This window comes from Solea senegalensis, unplaced genomic scaffold, assembly GCF_019176455.1.
Source record: "Solea senegalensis isolate Sse05_10M unplaced genomic scaffold, IFAPA_SoseM_1 scf7180000014892, whole genome shotgun sequence".
In the NCBI taxonomy this organism is placed as follows: Eukaryota; Metazoa; Chordata; class Actinopteri; order Pleuronectiformes; family Soleidae; genus Solea; species Solea senegalensis.
In genome coordinates, this window is record NW_025321164.1 from 1 (window position 1) to 17852 (window position 17852).

The 17852-nt window shown below is 39.7% G+C and overlaps 1 protein-coding gene across 1 annotated transcript; it reads left to right on the top strand.

Moving 5' to 3' along the window:
- Positions 1-11724: 11724 nt before the first annotated feature.
- On the top strand, positions 11725-16139 carry LOC122761704 (calcium-regulated heat stable protein 1-like). The gene is made up of 5 exons (XM_044016950.1): positions 11725-11746; positions 12841-13022; positions 13502-13610; positions 14226-14348; positions 15923-16139. Exons 2-5 carry the CDS (start codon positions 12932-12934, stop codon positions 16083-16085), a joined length of 486 nt encoding a protein of 161 aa, XP_043872885.1. The 5' UTR covers positions 11725-11746; positions 12841-12931; the 3' UTR covers positions 16086-16139.
- The last annotated feature ends 1713 nt before the right edge of the window (positions 16140-17852 follow it).

Genomic DNA, 17852 nt, shown 5'->3' on the forward strand with positions numbered 1-17852 from the left:
AAGTGGCTCTTGCTGCCCTTGCATATTTCAGCACTCTAATGCAAGCTTCAAGTTCCTCCTCACTTTGACTTCCTGGATTGTATTTTACTGTCTCAATGGATTCTTCAGCCGTCCAATGCTGGACAGTATATTTTGTTGGTGAATTATTACCCGGGCCCTACCCTACACTCTCCTGGGAGAAGTGACCTTTAATCTCTTTTTGTCTCTCTGACTTGACCACTGTTTTTCTTCAGCTGTCTGCCTCTCTCTCTGCTCATAGGTCTGACCCTGCTCTGCTTTTTCTCTCTCAATATCTGTCATTATTCGTCCAACTCACTCGGTCTGTTTCCATGAATAGACACGGGTGAGGAATTCAGTTTTTGAATGAATTTAAACTGAATAAAGTCTGCTACACTAGGGGACAAGACCCTTTCTTGTCAGCATTAGACCGTTTCTGTTTTAAAATTTAGCATATGGAGCACTATCCAGGGTCAAATTACATTAACCTTAAAATATTACATTCTTTAAATTGATGGAGCACAAAATCAGTCGCTTTGTCAGATAAAAAAATGACTGGATCCTGGAAACGTTGTTCATTCTTCAAGAAAAAAAACAGACTAGATTTTAATTATATTAATATCGAGGACAGCAAAATGGAAACAAACAGAATTATTTGTTTTCTCAATCTCTTTGACATTTGTTTGGAAACATGTGGAAACACATTAAATAAACCCCATAAAGTCGCTGTACTTTATGTAGCTTCATGCATGCTACTGGCCTCAATATTCATCATGTTAATTATCTCATGTTGACGTTGCGGTGGCCACCCGTGACCTACTGCATGACTCTGGACACTGGGAAATTGGGTCTATTTAGTTTTGTATTCACTTATGACAAACACAGAAAGAGACTGTCTGGGCTCAACAATAAAAATAATTGAAAAAGAAGAAAAAGAATTGAATTGAATCAATAATTTATTTTAAATATGAAATAAAAGTAAAATAAAAACACAGATAATGAAAACAAATGCTATTAGGACTATGGTGACGAAAGGCCTAGAATGAAGTAAAACTTATTAATTGTCCCTACTGCTTTCTCACTTCTCTATTAAATAATTAAATGGCTTCAAATATATTTACTGTGTTTATTGTTTGAGGAACAGTTGTTGCTTAAATAAGTGATTGTGCCTTTCCTGGTCTATTTCCTTTCTTTCACCAGCCCCCACTCTCGCCACCATAGAGAGAAAGTAACCGGTCAAGCTGACCCAGCCTGACCGTAGACCATAGTCCAGACAAGGATCGACCTCCGTTTTACAACTCATAATCACATCACACAAGCGGATGTGGGAGGTTGTTTTTTTTGACACTGTTATTCTGCTCATTCAATGACGAGTCAGTATGAAAAGCCATTGTAATATTGAAGCAGTAAAATGGTTGAGTGCTGGATGTTGAATATGAATCTAACCTTTTCTTGTACCGTCTTCTTTTCTGTGTAATTATCTTTCTCCTCTCATGCTTACTTCACAAAAATAAGTACTGCTCCATGGTGCATGACGTGCCTTGAGCATAAAAAAGTCAATACTCCTTTGAACTGGTTGGGTTTTACAATGTTGGCAAATATATCCTATCTTCATATCCATCTGTGGTACCACACTATGTCCACACATTATGACTAAACGTGTTCCTGTTTTCAGTTAATATTATCGCTGCTACGATAACTAAAATTTGATAGAGACTCAACTTGCTTTAAGCACTAATAAGAAATAAATCTGCAAAACTGCCAGATAGTTATGTCGCCCAGTGTTAAAATCAGCTGATTTGTCGTGATCTTTTAGAAAAACACATTTGTTATAGATGTTTTTCATTTGCTGGCTTAGTGCTTTGCCTCACGCTGTCTCTAGTTGTCTGCTGTAGTGTACGCAGCACTGTAACAGCTCAGCACAGCGTCAGTGTCACCACCTTCTGTGATTTAATAGTACGATGTTAGCAATCTTGTTTAAACATTATGACTAAAGCAGTGGTTGACATTTTAGTGCTGAGCTGCACAGAGATTTCTTTATTGACAGAACTGGCAATGATGTGATGTGGATTTGCTGAACTGAACCACATATACTAGTGCAAAACAGTATGATGTGACTCTAGACTTACCAAATTCTTAAATGTTTTCATTATCAGTGGATTTCCTGGATTATTAAGCACAATACACCGCCTGGCCAAAAAGCTTTGATTACGTTTTCACCAAGATCTTGTATTGATGATGGGAGAGTCAAACCATTGTGCAAAGCCTTCTCCAGCACATCCAAAGATTCTCAATAGGGTTAAGGTCTGGACTCTGTTGTGGCCAATCCATGTGTGAAGATGATGGCTCATGCTCCCTGAACCACTCTTTTACAATTTGAGCCCGATGAATCCTGGCATTGTCATCTTGGAATATGCCCGTGCCATCAGGGAAGAAGAAAATCCATTGATGGAATAATCTGGTCAATCAGGATATTCAGGTAGTCAACTGACCTCATTCTTTGGGCACACCTGACCAACTTAAATCCAGGTGACCAGGCAGTTCATACACTTACTGCAATTGCTAGTTGGGCAGGTATTTCTCTCGTAAAGCTACAATATCAAGTTTTGATTGGATGACGGTGGTGCATGAAGATCACAAAGGCTGTTTAAATTATCTCTTTAAAGGTAGAAATGTAGGGACTCATCATAGACTGCTTTGTCCTCTTGGGACCAGGAATGCTTGAACATCAGTCCACCAACCGAATATTAAACTATTTGGCTGAAATCTTGACATTGACAAACATATTTTTGATGATTCATCTGTGCAAAATGTCACACCAACATTGTTGTCCACAGACGTTTAACACTAGCAATACTAGAAGAAAATATCGGCACATGGGAACTGTAGTAAGAGTTCCAAAACAATCGCATCACACCCTCAGCACCTGAAGTATTTATCGTTGCTGTGGTTGTATAGACTTGGCTGCTTCCTTTCCCTGATGTTACAGGAAGTAGGGATCATTAGCTGTGGTTATGACACCCTGAGGAATAAATGCAAGAGACCAAATGAAAGTGGGAGAGAGAGAGAGAGAGCCTTTCAAGAAGTGACTTTCAATACTTTAGTAAAGTAAAATGAATTAGCGGGTCACAGAAGATGTCGTTGAAAACACAATATAGACGGTTTACATTGAACAGTTTAATTTTGTTGATATAGCATGGCTGTAGCATAGTATAAATCGGGGAAAGTTTTCCCAAAACTTTTTATTTTATTATTTATTACTGGTATTATTATTATTGTCCAACTAGTGAAATCAGACAAGCACATCAATAGCTTTACAGACTCCCCACTTAGATTTATAATAATTAAGTGCAAATAAAAGAATACAAAAAGGATTATGTAGAGCTACACATGATATTCAATCTGGAGACAAAAGAGGTTGAAGCCCAGGAGATCCATTCTTATATGCTTTTGGTTTACTTTCCATGAGCTCAAAGGTTAATCATAACAAAAGGATGAGGTAAGATTAGATTGGTCAAGTGCCATTCTTTGACTCCTCTTTTTACGAGATGTACCCATATGAATAAATCATCAATCTCTAATTAACTACCTCATTTAATTTTATTCATAGTCTTTGACCAGATAGATTGGGCACCTAAAGCTCCTGAATATGTGTTTTGAGATCCTGTGTTATATATTCATTCATTTAATTATTATATTATATCATTTCATTTAAAGTAAAAAACATTCTTGGTTATAATTTATATGACCAGAAGTTGTCAGCAGATGTTAAATTGGGGTTCATACTCATTTAAAAACAGTCCTATCTTTGATCGTAATTAGTGTTTTCATGTAGAACCTGATCGCTCACATTAGGAAGCTAATTGACAAAATAGATTAATGATAATGTGTTACTTCAAAGTGCTTCTGGCCTCACTGCTCATTCAGTATTCTGACTACACTTTGGGAATGGTTTACCATTTCCTTCTTGTCTTAACGTTCTTGGCTATTGCCTTATAGGACTATGTTGTTTTATGTCAGCAGAGTAGCTGCAGGGCCATAGCTGGTCCATATCAACACTGACTGCGATAGAACATTTCCACAGAACTTGTGCTGTTGATGTCGATAGCATAAAAGGTATAGAAGAAGTTGACTGATTATCTGCTCTGCATTGTCAAAAGGTGATTTATTTCCACCTCCTAAATGTTGTCAGTTTTTTTAGATTAGAAGCCAAACTTGTATAAACACGATTTAGCAGGAAAAGTATAGGTGTTACTGATAACGTTAACAATTCAGGACCGTGAGCCAGCATGCGCCCTAAATCTGAGGAAGCTAAATGAAACAGCCATCATTCACTGGTTTGTTTACTTCTGTGCTTTTTCCTCCTGTTTCACGAGGTTAAGGAAACGCCCGTACTTCCTCCCTCTTCCCAGTTTGGTGTAAATCAATTCTGTCGTTTTTTTTGCATAATCCTGTGGACAAACCATTTGTAAACAGTGAAAAGCTAAACATACCACAGACTATTGTTTTGGTACCAAAGGTGGGAGAAACTATTTCCTCTTAGCCTTTGATCAGTCATCAAAAGTCACAACATTTGTGGATAAATGAAATGACCTGATGTACGTTTGGACCCTTTTTGGCTACACGGTGTAGCAGACACTCCCAGTGATAGTGCTGTTCCCACAGTGCAGGCAAAGCAGGCTATTGTCCATTGGCGAAGTACAGGAGACAGCAACAACACCATGGCTGGAAACGACTCGGTTTAAGTGAGTTGTTTCCAACTAGCTTCCTTCGGTGCGGTGCAGTCCCTTTTGCCAACGGCTCCAAACCTCTCTTGAAACACCCCTGCATAATGTCAGAGGAAATGTCACAAGTAAAGCACCTGAAGCATGCTGTGCTTGTTTCAAATAATGAAGGGGGGGGAATGCTGCTGGTGTGAATGACAGTGTACCTCCTGGCATCATGAATGTGTGCATGATTGAAACATGTGAAAAGCTGCATTGACGCACATCTGAGAGGATGAGTCATCAGATTGCAGGATCAGGACCATCGCTTGCTGTCACAAACACATCTCTTTTGGGCTTGTAAGCACACACACACATGCACTCATTCACGCCCATGCATCCACCCACACTGACTTCCAAGCACTCACACAGCTTAATGTAATGGGCTGTGTTGTATTTAAGGTAAAGGCTTTTTGCCTCCAGTGCTCGTCTGTGGCTGCATAATGTGTGGAAAGCAGCTTCTCTTCTTCTTTGTGTTTGTGCATACAGGTTCTTAACAACCTGCCTGGAGCTCTTAACAACGTCCATCCACTTCATCGTCTTTCCACTGCAGCCGCGATGACTAAGTGACCATCAGCTACAAAGGCACGGTGGCCTCGTCACTCGTGCAAGATGATAAAAGAGGATGTAGAAATGTGATTTATATCATTTCACTAGCAGGGATAGATTACATTTGATTTTATTAGAATTTAACTTTGAAAATATTATTTTTTTTGTACCTTTTCAGTCATATTGAGACTTGAAACATCTGAAATTCCTTATTTCAACCACACTGATGAGTCTCACCTTCTGTGAAGAAGAATTAGCTCAAAGCAGATCACTTTTCCAGTGACTGCACTAACACCCATTAACATTAGATTTTGTCTCCAGTGAGACTAGATGCAATCAGCACTGGTCAAAACAAAGGTTTTTATCAGCTCTGGCTCTAACACCCTTGAGCAAATGCTAATTTGGCCTTCTTTAATTTGGCAGTCTCTTCCCAGAGTCTGCACCTTTTCCCTTTTTCCACCGTGACCATATGATGTGCTCTGTTGAAGCCGTGATCTTAAATCTTCATCGGCCTTTCTAATTGAAGAAAGGACTGTTGTGAAACAGGCCTCCATGTTGCGCCATGTCTTCTGTTGTGTAGCGTATTTCCCACTCCTGCACTTCAGAAAGAGTAGATAGTAGAAAAAATATGTAGGGATTTAGTACCGTCACCTTAATAGTTTTTGCCTTCATGGTAATTTGTCGTTAGTCAAGCACAAAACAGTGGTTTAGAAGACTCCATTTAGTCATAATCTGTCAGTGTTTGATGAGCAGCTGTGTTACATCTGTTACAGTAATGTGAGATTTTGAACTCTCAGCCTTTTCATCGAGCAAGTGAGGACACACATATTTGCTGAAATGTCTCTCTGTTACTTTAAACATGAATACGTATCGATGCCAGCTGCAGCTTTTAGGCTACAACAGTTATAATAGAAAGGACTGCTCTGTCTTCCATTACCTGGAGAAGTCGTCGCCCACAGTTCCAGCTGCTCTCCACTCCTGTGCAAGTCTCCCCCCAACGTGTAATTAACAGCAGGTTTTCCCCACCCTCTGTTCATTCTGCAGCGTTTCATATTCAGCTGTCTCTTCCTTCTTGACATCTCCTTTTCTTCGGGAATGAACAAGCAGCTACTATATGAGGATGTTGGAAACAACTTAACATAATCTAACAAAGGTTAGATATGAAAGGTGGCTAGAGGCAACTTTTTGTGTGATTGTGTTAAAAGTTAATTTTGTCCTCACGTGGTCGTCCTCTTATGCGTCCTCTTACATTTACCTCCCTCTCATCTGTCTTTTATTGTGTCTTCTTAATCCTAAAATATCTCCAGACTGCATTGTTGGGATTTGATGTTTGCTGTGTCGTCTTCCATTTCCTCTTTTTGTTTACAAGTTTTAGGGTGTTGCAATCAAGGCATTCTGCGATTTCAAATTGAAACTGTAGCTAAATTAAATCTGTCAGTCTGTAAAATCATATAATTTTCCCCATTCAGTTTTTATCACAGTTGCCAACCAATGTCGGCTCTAGCAGTATGGCTAATGAATGAGTGATTTTTGGTTATCTGTCTCATCTAAAGCTTTACAAGAAGAGTAAAGTACAGAAAACATCAATCATTTTATGAATTCACAATACAGAGCTGTGTCATGATCATTTACTGATCGAATTCTCAAAGACGGTTCCTTTACAAATAATATTCATTCATCTGTTAATGCAGCTCTGGATGAATGGAGGCTGTCATTGTCTGTCTGAAAGAAGACACCGGTGAATGGAGAATGTGTAGTTTGACGCAATGTCTATACTCCATATCCGTGTGTGTGTGTGTGTGCGTGCTCATGTTTATCTGGCACAATACTGACCTTGTCAGGACCTGTTGTCATCATGGAGACCAGGGCCTGGTGCTTATGAGGCAGAACCTCCCACGTTCTGAGGATATGGTTAAGTTTGGGGCTATGGTGGTTATGGTGAGGGTTAAGCATTAATCGTTTATAGTTACAGTTCGAGATAACACTTTGTGTAGGCTGTCCAAGTGAATGGAAGTCAGCGCAAGTCCTTAATCGATAGCAGTACAAACTTTGTGTGTTGTGGTTCGCCCCGCTGAGTCGGTATTTGCTGTATCAGCATGGTGTCCGCAGAGCACTATCATGGAAAATTCCATAGGACACAAGTACTGTGTATGTTTATCATTTCGTGTGTGTATGTGTGAATATGAGAAAGAGACTTTTGTGGTCGGGTGGGGGCAGGGGATCCAACCAGCTGCACTGATTTCCAAATACTGGCATCAACAAAAAAACCCTTATTTGTTGACTTGTAGTCTAAAGACCAATACAATACTTTTGTATGTAAGTCCCTTATTTCTGTGTTCAGTCACTTAAAGGATGTTGATCAGAAATGGGAATATTGAGTGTGGAAAAGCACTTTAAAGAGCCACCCCCAGCTTGGCAACTGTATTATGGGATGCCTCACCCTTTTCCCCCTCTCTGTGCAGTGAACACACAAACATGATACATTAAAAAATAAGCAAAGAGTACCATTTCTTTACGTCTCAGAAGGAAATGTTTGGTGTTCAGCGCTTAACCGTACATTTGGGCAAAACAGTCAGCAGGACGTATAATAGAACTTGTACCCAGTCATGTCAAACTGCAATTAGTATGAAGACTGACTTGAGTCTAAATCACTTCTCACCCTGTCATGTTTTCCATGCCTCCCTTTCTTATCTGCCACTTCTCCATATCTGGCATCTTTTTTAAGACCCACTTTCCTTTCATACGTACACGAACGTACACCAGTCTTGATTAGGGCTGAACGATATGGACAAAATTTCATATCTCGATATTCATGCCAGATATCTCGATATCGATATGATACGATATGACTACGGGTTCGGTGAAAAGCAAGCATTTTTCAGAAAAATAAAAACATCATAATACAAAAGACTGTGGAAACTTTCCACATGGAAAGTGTTTTATTGATGAGAACTCACTGTGAGACTGTGTACACGGGTACCATGTCTTTTGCAATGTGGCATGTTATAGCGTCTGTAACGCCTTTATGTCTGGTGGACGTCGACTCATATGGTGTAACACTACTGAACGCATCAGTAAACACACTTAACTTGGGCTTCTTTTGGGATACCTGAGAAGTCCCCGGTGTTTCTCTCATTGTAATACACTCTTCGTGCAGCACGCGATGGTGTTGTTTCAGGTGGTGAAACATGTTTGTTGTGCTACCTTGGTTCGTTGCAATTTTCGCCAAGCACGACCTGCACAACACCTCGCTCGGGTTGACATCCTTTTTAAAATCCAAAATACCTCCAAATAATGGAGGATGATTTATGTTTTGGCACAAAATCGCCACCGGCCGCATTATCTTCTGTCACTTTTCTTTCCCGCTGTGTATGTCGTGTGTGTGTGTGTATGTGTGTGTGTATGTGCGTGTCTCAGTCTCCGTCTCCCTCCCGCCCTCCTATGTTTGTCATTGGTTGGCTTCAGCTGTCGTTCCACAGCAAGCATGAAATAAGGTTTGTGGTTGGCTGGCCGTAGTGGTGCATTCAAGGGCAATCGTAAAAATGAAGTTTATTGTGACTGCCAGAGCTGTACATGCAGGGCGAGCGCGGGGGAAAATCTATTTTGTTTATATCGTTGCTTTTTCGATATGAATATCTTGAATGTTCATATCTAGATATCGATACGATAACGATATATCGTTCAGCCCTAGTCTTGATTGTGTTTCAGTGAACGCTCAGTATAAGCTGATATGCGTGTGTCTCTGTGTGTGGATGGTCAGTCATATCCCCGCCTCCCTCCCGCAGGATACATATTGTTTACAGAGACCGTGATTACATTAACATCATGTCTATTGAGTTAAGATGGATCAGGCGCTGTGGGCTCTCTGCTCTCCCCAAACTGTAAATTGTATTTATGCTGCTGCTGTTTCGTGGCTCGTTCAACATTCATAGATCTGCACATGTGAACATTTCCTTCATAAATCTGCTCGAAGAAATATCTCACCCTCAACTGCCACAGATGAGAGACATATAGATAGATTTCGAAGTACTGTACAGTGTATATATACTGTATCTGCAGATATTTATAGAGCCTGTCGACGTGGACTGACAGTACGGCCCTTGAGTTTTTCTATATCATTACAGTAACGATAAAAGTCTTCACTGCATGTGTCTCTTTCTGTCAGCTGGTATTAATCATCCCTGTCCACTAGAAAGTCCAGTTTCTGTCACAACAAACACTAAGCCTTGGTGCATTGCACATTCTTTTCTTTTATTTTGGTAAAATGCTCCCAAACTTTCGAGCTCCGTTGCCGACTAGCCATGATGCTGTCTGGGCATGACTTTCCCGGTGACATCTGCGCAAGTGCGTCAAGGACAGAAAGGCAGCGGAAGGTGCAGCGGCGGTTTTGAGAGAAAAACAAACCCTCAAAGAATTATTACGTCAATTACGCCGACGAATTTAATAATCGCCGTAATCGTCGACTAATCTTGGCGGCTCTAGTTTCCACAAGGATGGTGAAAAGAAAGATGATGCACATACCCATAACTTATTATGAAGAGATCCGAGTTGAACCCTTTTGATCCGTGTGCTTAGTGTAGCAATCTTTTGCCATTATATAAACTATTAAAATTGAATTAGGCGCGTCTTTATTGCACCTGGAGCGTTTGTTTCAGACCTAATCGTCTACAGCTGTATAACTCATCTCCGATCGAATCAGTTTTATTTGTTTAGTCCACACTCCCAGTTTGCCTCGGTGGGCTTTATGGTCTGTACATGCAGTGACATCTTCTTAGACGTGCTCCTCTGTCGGCGTCTCTGACACAACTTTGAGCTAAATGCCGAGTATAAACACATTAACATGATGAAAAAAGGAGAGGGGATAAGCATTTAATCCTTTTCAAATCAGAATCACAGTTTGAAACGGTTTGTTTTAGATTGTGTTATGTTCTATTGCATTAGAGCAGAGCTCCCCAATTAGTTTTCCCCCCCAAGGGCCAGAAGCATGTCAAGCTGTGGGCCAAAATGTGCAGCAATAAACTCTATCACACACACACACACACACACAGGCGCTGAACACTGAAAAATAAACAAACACTTGTTACATGCAAATCCACAAATGGCTTCAAAAAGATCCATGTTCCATTAAACATGTGAAGGATGTAGCTGTTGAAAATGACGATCATTACTTTGTCATAGGATGAATGATATTGGGAGTGTTTGGGCCGTTTAACAGATACCAGTGTATATAAATAAATGTTCTTCTATGCCCATCTGATAGAAGCTGCTAGAATCTGATATTTCAGCAGCTGTAGATAAAAACTGCAAAAAATAAATAAAGGTAAAATGTAATTGTTGTAGAGGGTGAAAGCAAAGCAGTCAAGAAGATGGCAGCCTGTTCAGCCTACTGTTTTAGTCATTGGACATAGTATATTAGGGGATGTTGGCGTGTTTGCTAATATCCGAAAATACATTTCAAAGCCATTACTGACTCGATCTATACCAATGCTGATAATTATAGTTCAACAAGACTTTTCTAGATATTATATAAGATTCCAGTTTCATAAATCTACAGTTAATAAGGACAAGTCATCATTCAGGTTCAGTATATCTGTAATTCACCTCATTTCATAAAATACCTCCATAATTTTTTAACTAGTATTTTATTTACATTTATAATGAGAAATCCCACTCAAAATGAAATGGAAAAACTTTTGTTTAAACTCTGGTCTTAATATCATTATAGTTTTTAGCTGTCCAAAGATCAAAGATATTGTTTTACCTAATCAGAATGATGTTGTACATATGGCTAGTTCAAGTTACATCGACGTCTAGTCAGATTAAAAACAAGTTAAGTTTCCTCATAGCTGTGGCTTGTTGTTGACAGCAGGAGTTGGGAATAATATGACTGTGAGGACGCACGTCCTTCCTGGATTTTGAGCTTTTGGATCCTCACTGCTGAGAAACTGTCTGGAAAAATATGTGCCTCCGTTCACGCTGTATGCTCCTCATAAACCTCAACAACACTGTCATTATTCTCTAACACCACCGCTAAACTCTGTCCTGTCATTCAGTGGAGCTGTCAGAGATACGTCATGCCCATGACAACAACATGGAGCAGAATATTCACAATTTTCACATATGGAAACCTTTGATAAGAAGATAAATGTGGCACCCTCTTCACGAGTGAGTCACCAAGTGTCTGTTTTTCTTTGGTAATGAGCAGGAAGTGTAGAGAGGGAGTTTTTTTTTTTTTAATCAGACCTGTATTAGCTGAAAAACAGTCCCTGCTGCAGCTGGCGATGAGGTTGCCGGGAGCACAGTTGGTGAGCCGGATAACCACAACAACAATGTGAGCAACACCTCACACGTAGAACATACAGTCATGTGATTCTGCTGCAGTGAGTGAAGCCGGGGACAGACGCCGTGAGGTCAAAGCCATAAAGCTGAGACATGATGTGAGTTCACTGTCATGTTCCTGGTGCAAGTTTGTCTTTCTATTACAGTGCATTTCTCTCTCTCTCTCTCTCTCTCTATCTTTCAACAATTAAGCCAGTAATGGAAAACATAAATCAGTGGAGGCTTTTCTTTGATGCCTGTCCCTAATTGGTTCACATAGCTGGCCGAGTAATGACTGATGATGTCAGTCCTGTGGTGAGGTGAATCAGGGGACTGTTCTCCTTCTAAGGTCGCAGTATTGTCCAAAAAACTGTGGTCGCCATGGTTACGGGAGTTCTGCGAATGCCCCCAGCACGTCACCGATACACTGTCTTTTTTTGTGTGTGGGGGTGTTGTCCTTCAGGGCCGAGGTAACGATGCTGTTTTGAAAAACACCTTCATTAAAGACACTGACCGAACTGAATCTTACGCTCACAGTCAATGTAAGCGTACACTGCGTGTGAGTGACTATGTTGTTGTGCTGCGAGGATATGGCCAGAACTGTTATCAGTTTAAATTTGTTATTTATCGTTATATGTGTCTGCTTTTTGGCAGAAAATGACAAACACTTCATGAAACATTTCATGAATCAGAGGCAAAACAAAATGATATGTTTCTTGTGTACGTGCCTGTGGAGACAAATGTCTTGTTTTGTATACAAACCAAAATGATTCACTTTTAATGATTTCTTTGTTATCCAGAGTAAATAAATGAAGAAAATACTCACCTTTAAGAAGCTTAAACTATCACAAATCTTGTTTTATTCATGATAATTAATCGATTATCCAAATAGTTGTCGATTAATTTAGTAATCGATTAATTGTTTCAGCTCTAGTTCTAACAAACTCAAATGATGAATAAATGATTCAGGGAGCATGAGTCATTGTTTTTACACGTGTATCGACGGTCACCACAGAGTCCAGGCCTTCACCCCACTTGAGTATCTTGAGGATGTGCCAGAGAAGACTGAATCAATACAAGATCCTCATGAAACTTTAATGCAACTGTGAACTGAAGTGAATGTTGTGACACTGCATGGGAATTTATGAGATGTTTATTGTTATGTGATGACTGATTGTGTTTCTCCTCTCCTCTCCTCTCCTGCTCTCCTCAGGTGTTTTACATCCTTGGCTGAGTGACTCCCCTCTTTCTTCTTCCCTTCCTTTCTTCTTTCCCTCCCATACTTTGACTCCACCTCCTGCAGGATGTCCTCCAAGGCCACGCCCATCCAGGGGTCGACACCCATGACCCCTCCACCGATCCCTGCGAGATCCCCAAAGTCTCCAGGGTCCCCAGGTAAATGTTGTTGTTTTTTTCTTTTTACTTTGAGGCAGTTGACAGAACCTACAGGCCTGTGTTAGATCAGCACTGTGACGCAGAATACTGTCAGTACTGTACAATGCTGTCTTTGTTTTAAAGTTGGTGTGTGGTAAAAAATAATAGAAAAATAATATGTTGTATTAGCGTAGGGTAACCTAATCCTGACCCAATAACCAAAACACTGCACTGCCCTGTGTTTTACTGCAGGTTGTGTTTTCTCTATTAGCAGGACTGTGCAAAAAAAAAGGAAGATTCCTTTATCTGAGAAAGTGTGGATACAGACCTTTTTTTTAAAGCTGCTGTCAGTAAAATCCTCTAAAGCAAATTTTTTCAACATTAAAAATTATCAACAAAGAAAATCTCAGGATGAATTATACACAGAAACTGTGACCTAACAACAGGCAATATATGGTGCACATCCTGAAAATGAATAAAACTGTTTCTGTTCTTTACAGAGTCCCTGCATCCTCCGACCCACAGATATAGAGACCGCTCACCTTCCCCTATGAGGGGCTACCTCATCCCCAGCCCTCTGCCCACTCGGAGGAACAGGACTTACTCAGCGTGAGAATACATGCACACATACTGTATATACCAATATATATGTAGAAAATAGTTGGTACTTTTCACACACCTGCTTTCCTTATACTGTAAATAAGAGTATCTCTGTGTTTGTAGCCCATGGCTTAGAGTATTACTGTGTCAGACAACACTGTTCATAAAATAATATTTGTAAAGTCTACTTTATGTTGTCCTCATATCTTTCTTTAGTTGCTCCTCTTTAAAAGACTATATTAGTAGTAGGGCTGCAACCAACGATTGTTTTCATCATCGATGAATCTGTCGATTATTCCCTCGATTAATCGAGTAGTTGTTTGGTCCACAAACCAAAATGATTCAGTTTTAATTATTTTTTTTTTATTTTTTTTTTACATAATGGAGCAAAGAAACCAGAAAATATTCACAATTAATCAATGATCAAAATAGTTGATAATTCAGTAATCGGTTAATAAGTAATTGTTATTCGAATGTGAAGTGTGAACACTTCACTGTCTTGTGAATTAAAATCCAGTTTTTCTCTCAATGACAGTGGCTCAGAATGTTGTGTTGATAAACTGATGATGTTGAACTCTCTTCTTCTTCTTCCATCTCTCCGTCTATGTTCTTCTCTGCGTGCAGAACGGCTCGTGCAGCAGAGGGTCCCATGTTTACTGGTGTGTGTAAATACTTTTCTCGCTCCAAAGGCCACGGCTTCATCACACCATCCGACGGGGGCAAGGACATCTTTGTCCATATTTCAGAGTAAGTGTGTGTTTGTGCATAAAGCATGGATAGGCTGAGTATAGTGCACGCTCTCCTGAGTGTAAGGCAGCTGGGTGTACGTTGATATAATATACTAGAAATAAGAGTTTTTAAAGACGATATATTCTCTTTGTCAGCATCACATCCCTGCTGAGGAATGATACAGATTATCGCGCTGTATCCTGCTTTCAATATACATTGTACTGCGGCGTCTGACGTGCATGTAGGTGTTTAATTGTCTGTGCGCATCCACTCTGCTGACGTGTGTGCATTGTATTAGTGTGAGCGATAACAGAGGCTCCATGTTGAAGGTCATCAGATCAGTTTGTTGTCCTCCTCCACCACCGCTGCTGCAACTGCTATCACCATCTGTGTGTGTCTGTGTGTCTGTGTGAGAGAAAGTACAGTCACCTTTCTCCATTAAGGCTTATTATACACTGAAAGGACAAAAGTATTAGGCCACATAATTGAATTCAGGTGTTTCAATCAGGCTTTCAAACAGGACAATGTTAACGTTTCAGCATAACAAGACATTTTGGACAATGCTATGCTTCCAACTTTCTGATGAAGACCCTATAATGTGACGTCAACAGACTGCCGGCCACTGATAGGTCAGAGAGTGTCGTCACTGGACTCAAAGGGAACGATGCCAAACTGTAGAACAGTTTAAAAAGACTTAAAAAATCTAACTTTCAGTTCAGGCTGCTGTAGAAACATGCACAGCACAAGCAAGGCTCTACCTCACGTACATGTAATAAGGCGTATTCCAAAGCCACAAAACACAAACACCAAAAAAATATTATTTTAAGGCAATTGCACAATAATACCTACATACTTATGGGTAATGTATTCAGATTCTACAAAAAATAACATGCTAAATTTAAAACCTTTACCTTTTAAAGTATGGAGTCGCATGGTTTTGCCTATGTTTATCATAATATAAAGCTGTGGTGCCCATATGTACATGTTTATATGGACATACTGATCAGTTTAGATATTGGTATTTTACATTTGTTTCCTTACTGATGGGATTACAGTGATGGAAAGTGAGAATGACACAGTGAACAGTAACATATGTCACTGTGCTCCATCGAATGTGTAAATCGACAGCTTAGTTTAACCTGTGACACCTTATTTTGTTTTAATTTCTGCCCCCTGGTGTTCAATACATAGACACGCATGTCCTCCTCACAGATGAATAGTTTTTCACTGCTCATGTGCCTGATGATATAATAGATATGTATTGCTTTATATTGGATGTTAATTAAGTAAATTATTTAAATGTTAATTAAGTTGATTATTTAAATGCCATACAAACACAAATAATGAGTTGTAGTGTAATCTCAATCTCATAATCTCATATTTATTCAAGTCGAATGTTTGACACCTGAACTGTTGACACTGTTGAATGAAAACACTTCAAATGGACAGAGATGTGTTGACCCTTGACCCTTGACTAAAATGACCATGCTCAGTCCTGATGCCCAGTTTTCGATAAAACCTAACGGCTACAGATGATGCACGATTTTAAATTCTAGTGTCTGAATCTGTCTCTGTGACGTCTCTCCCTGCAGCATTGAGGGCGAGTATGTGCCGGTGGAAGGCGACGAGATGAGCTACAAGATTTGCTCCATCCCCCCCAAACTCCAGAAGGTGCAGGCGGTGGAGGTGACCATAACCCATCTCAACCCAGGAACCAAACACGAGACCTGGACAGGTCACACTGTCAGCAGCTGAATGCTGGTCCTCGATGGGAGAGGGGGACGGGGGGGACAGGGCGGGGAGGTGGGGGTTAACGAGGCCAGTGGGTGGGAACAGAAGCATAGGACTAAATGGGGACGGAGGGGGATATTGGGTGTCATGAAGAAGAGGAAGATGATGTGCTGATAGTGGGCACAGAGACAGCGGAACACCCAGGTGATGTTATTAGTTGTTTAACACTCATACATCACAGAAGACAATTAAAGGTTTCATTTTGAGTTGAGTTGAAATGTGGGAGACTTTCTCTGGGAACAAGGGGTCATTATATCTTTGGAAAACTGCTATTAAACTAGAACATTATGATTACAGTGCAAGTGGAAGTGTTCATCATAGAGATATTTCTAACATTACAGTCGATTTCTTACTTAGAATTGTAGACTCTGCCTGTGTTGAATTTGATGTACAAGTTTGATCTATTTTAACAGGGACATTATTAATGCGGCCACATTCCTTTTTTTTTCTGGAAGAATTTTGGACGTGTCTCCCTGTGTGTGTGTGTGTGTGTGTGTGTTTCTCCGGGGTTCTCCGGCTTCCTCCCACAGTCCAAAAACATGCTATATGGAGATTAGGTGAATTGGACACTCTAAATTGACCACAGGTGTGAGTGTGGATGGTGTGTGTGTGTGTCTCTGTGATGGACTGGCGACATGTCCAGGGTGTGACTCCGCCTATCGCCCTATGTCAGCTGAGTGTGGCACAGCTCCCTCCACGACCCTCATGTGGAGGATAAAGCGGTAGAAGACGGATGGATGGTGTACTGACTGAGTGTGCCTACTTTTACCTGAAGGACCTACAGCTCTGTATGTGCCTACATATACCAATATATCCTCTGTGTTTGATCATATGTGGGTGTTTATATGAATTAAAACATTTTCAACTGCTGCACTGATTCTTCATGTCTTTCATTGCGTAAAGCATAAAAAAATCAAACCATTTTTGTTCACCTAATTATATACTCTTAATCTGTATCATGCATTTTAAATGTTTTTAATTGTTACCATAATCCTAAACTTTCTCAGTGTTTTATAAGTGTATGTATGGCTTTGTTACATTATTATCATAGGTTTGATTTGTCACACAGATGAACTTGTATCTACTGCCCTCTTCTGTCCATGTCGGTCCACTACAGTTTCACAACACAACTTCACAGTTCAGAGGTCAGACTTCATTTAGCCTAGGGTTGTAATTAATAACAAGTGAAAATGAAGAGATTTGTAAATTGCAGATGAATGTATTAGTGACTATTTAGACGCGAGATCACATAGGATAAAATAAAACATTTAAATGAAGAAGTAAATGTAAGATTAACATGACAAACTGATGACAAAATCTAATCTGATTGTATATTTTAATATGTATTCCCTTTTAACTTTAGTTTGAGGAGATGAAACTTAAAATTAACAAATGTTATTAATGGTCAGATATATATGTGTGTGTGTATATGTGTATATGTATATATATATATACATATATAGAACTTTAAACATAACTTTACACCAATAAAATGTTCACAAATTCACAAATGTTATTAAACACGGTCACATATATATATAAACACAATGAAACACATGAGGTTATATATTATATATACATATATATTATAGATTGAGGATATAATTTATGTCAGGTAGGAAGATCATTTTCAACTCATATGTATGCCCCATAACTTTATTTGGAAGACAGCCAGACAGACAGGTAGGTTATAATAGTTTAATTAAATTAGTATTTAAAATGCTAGTTTTC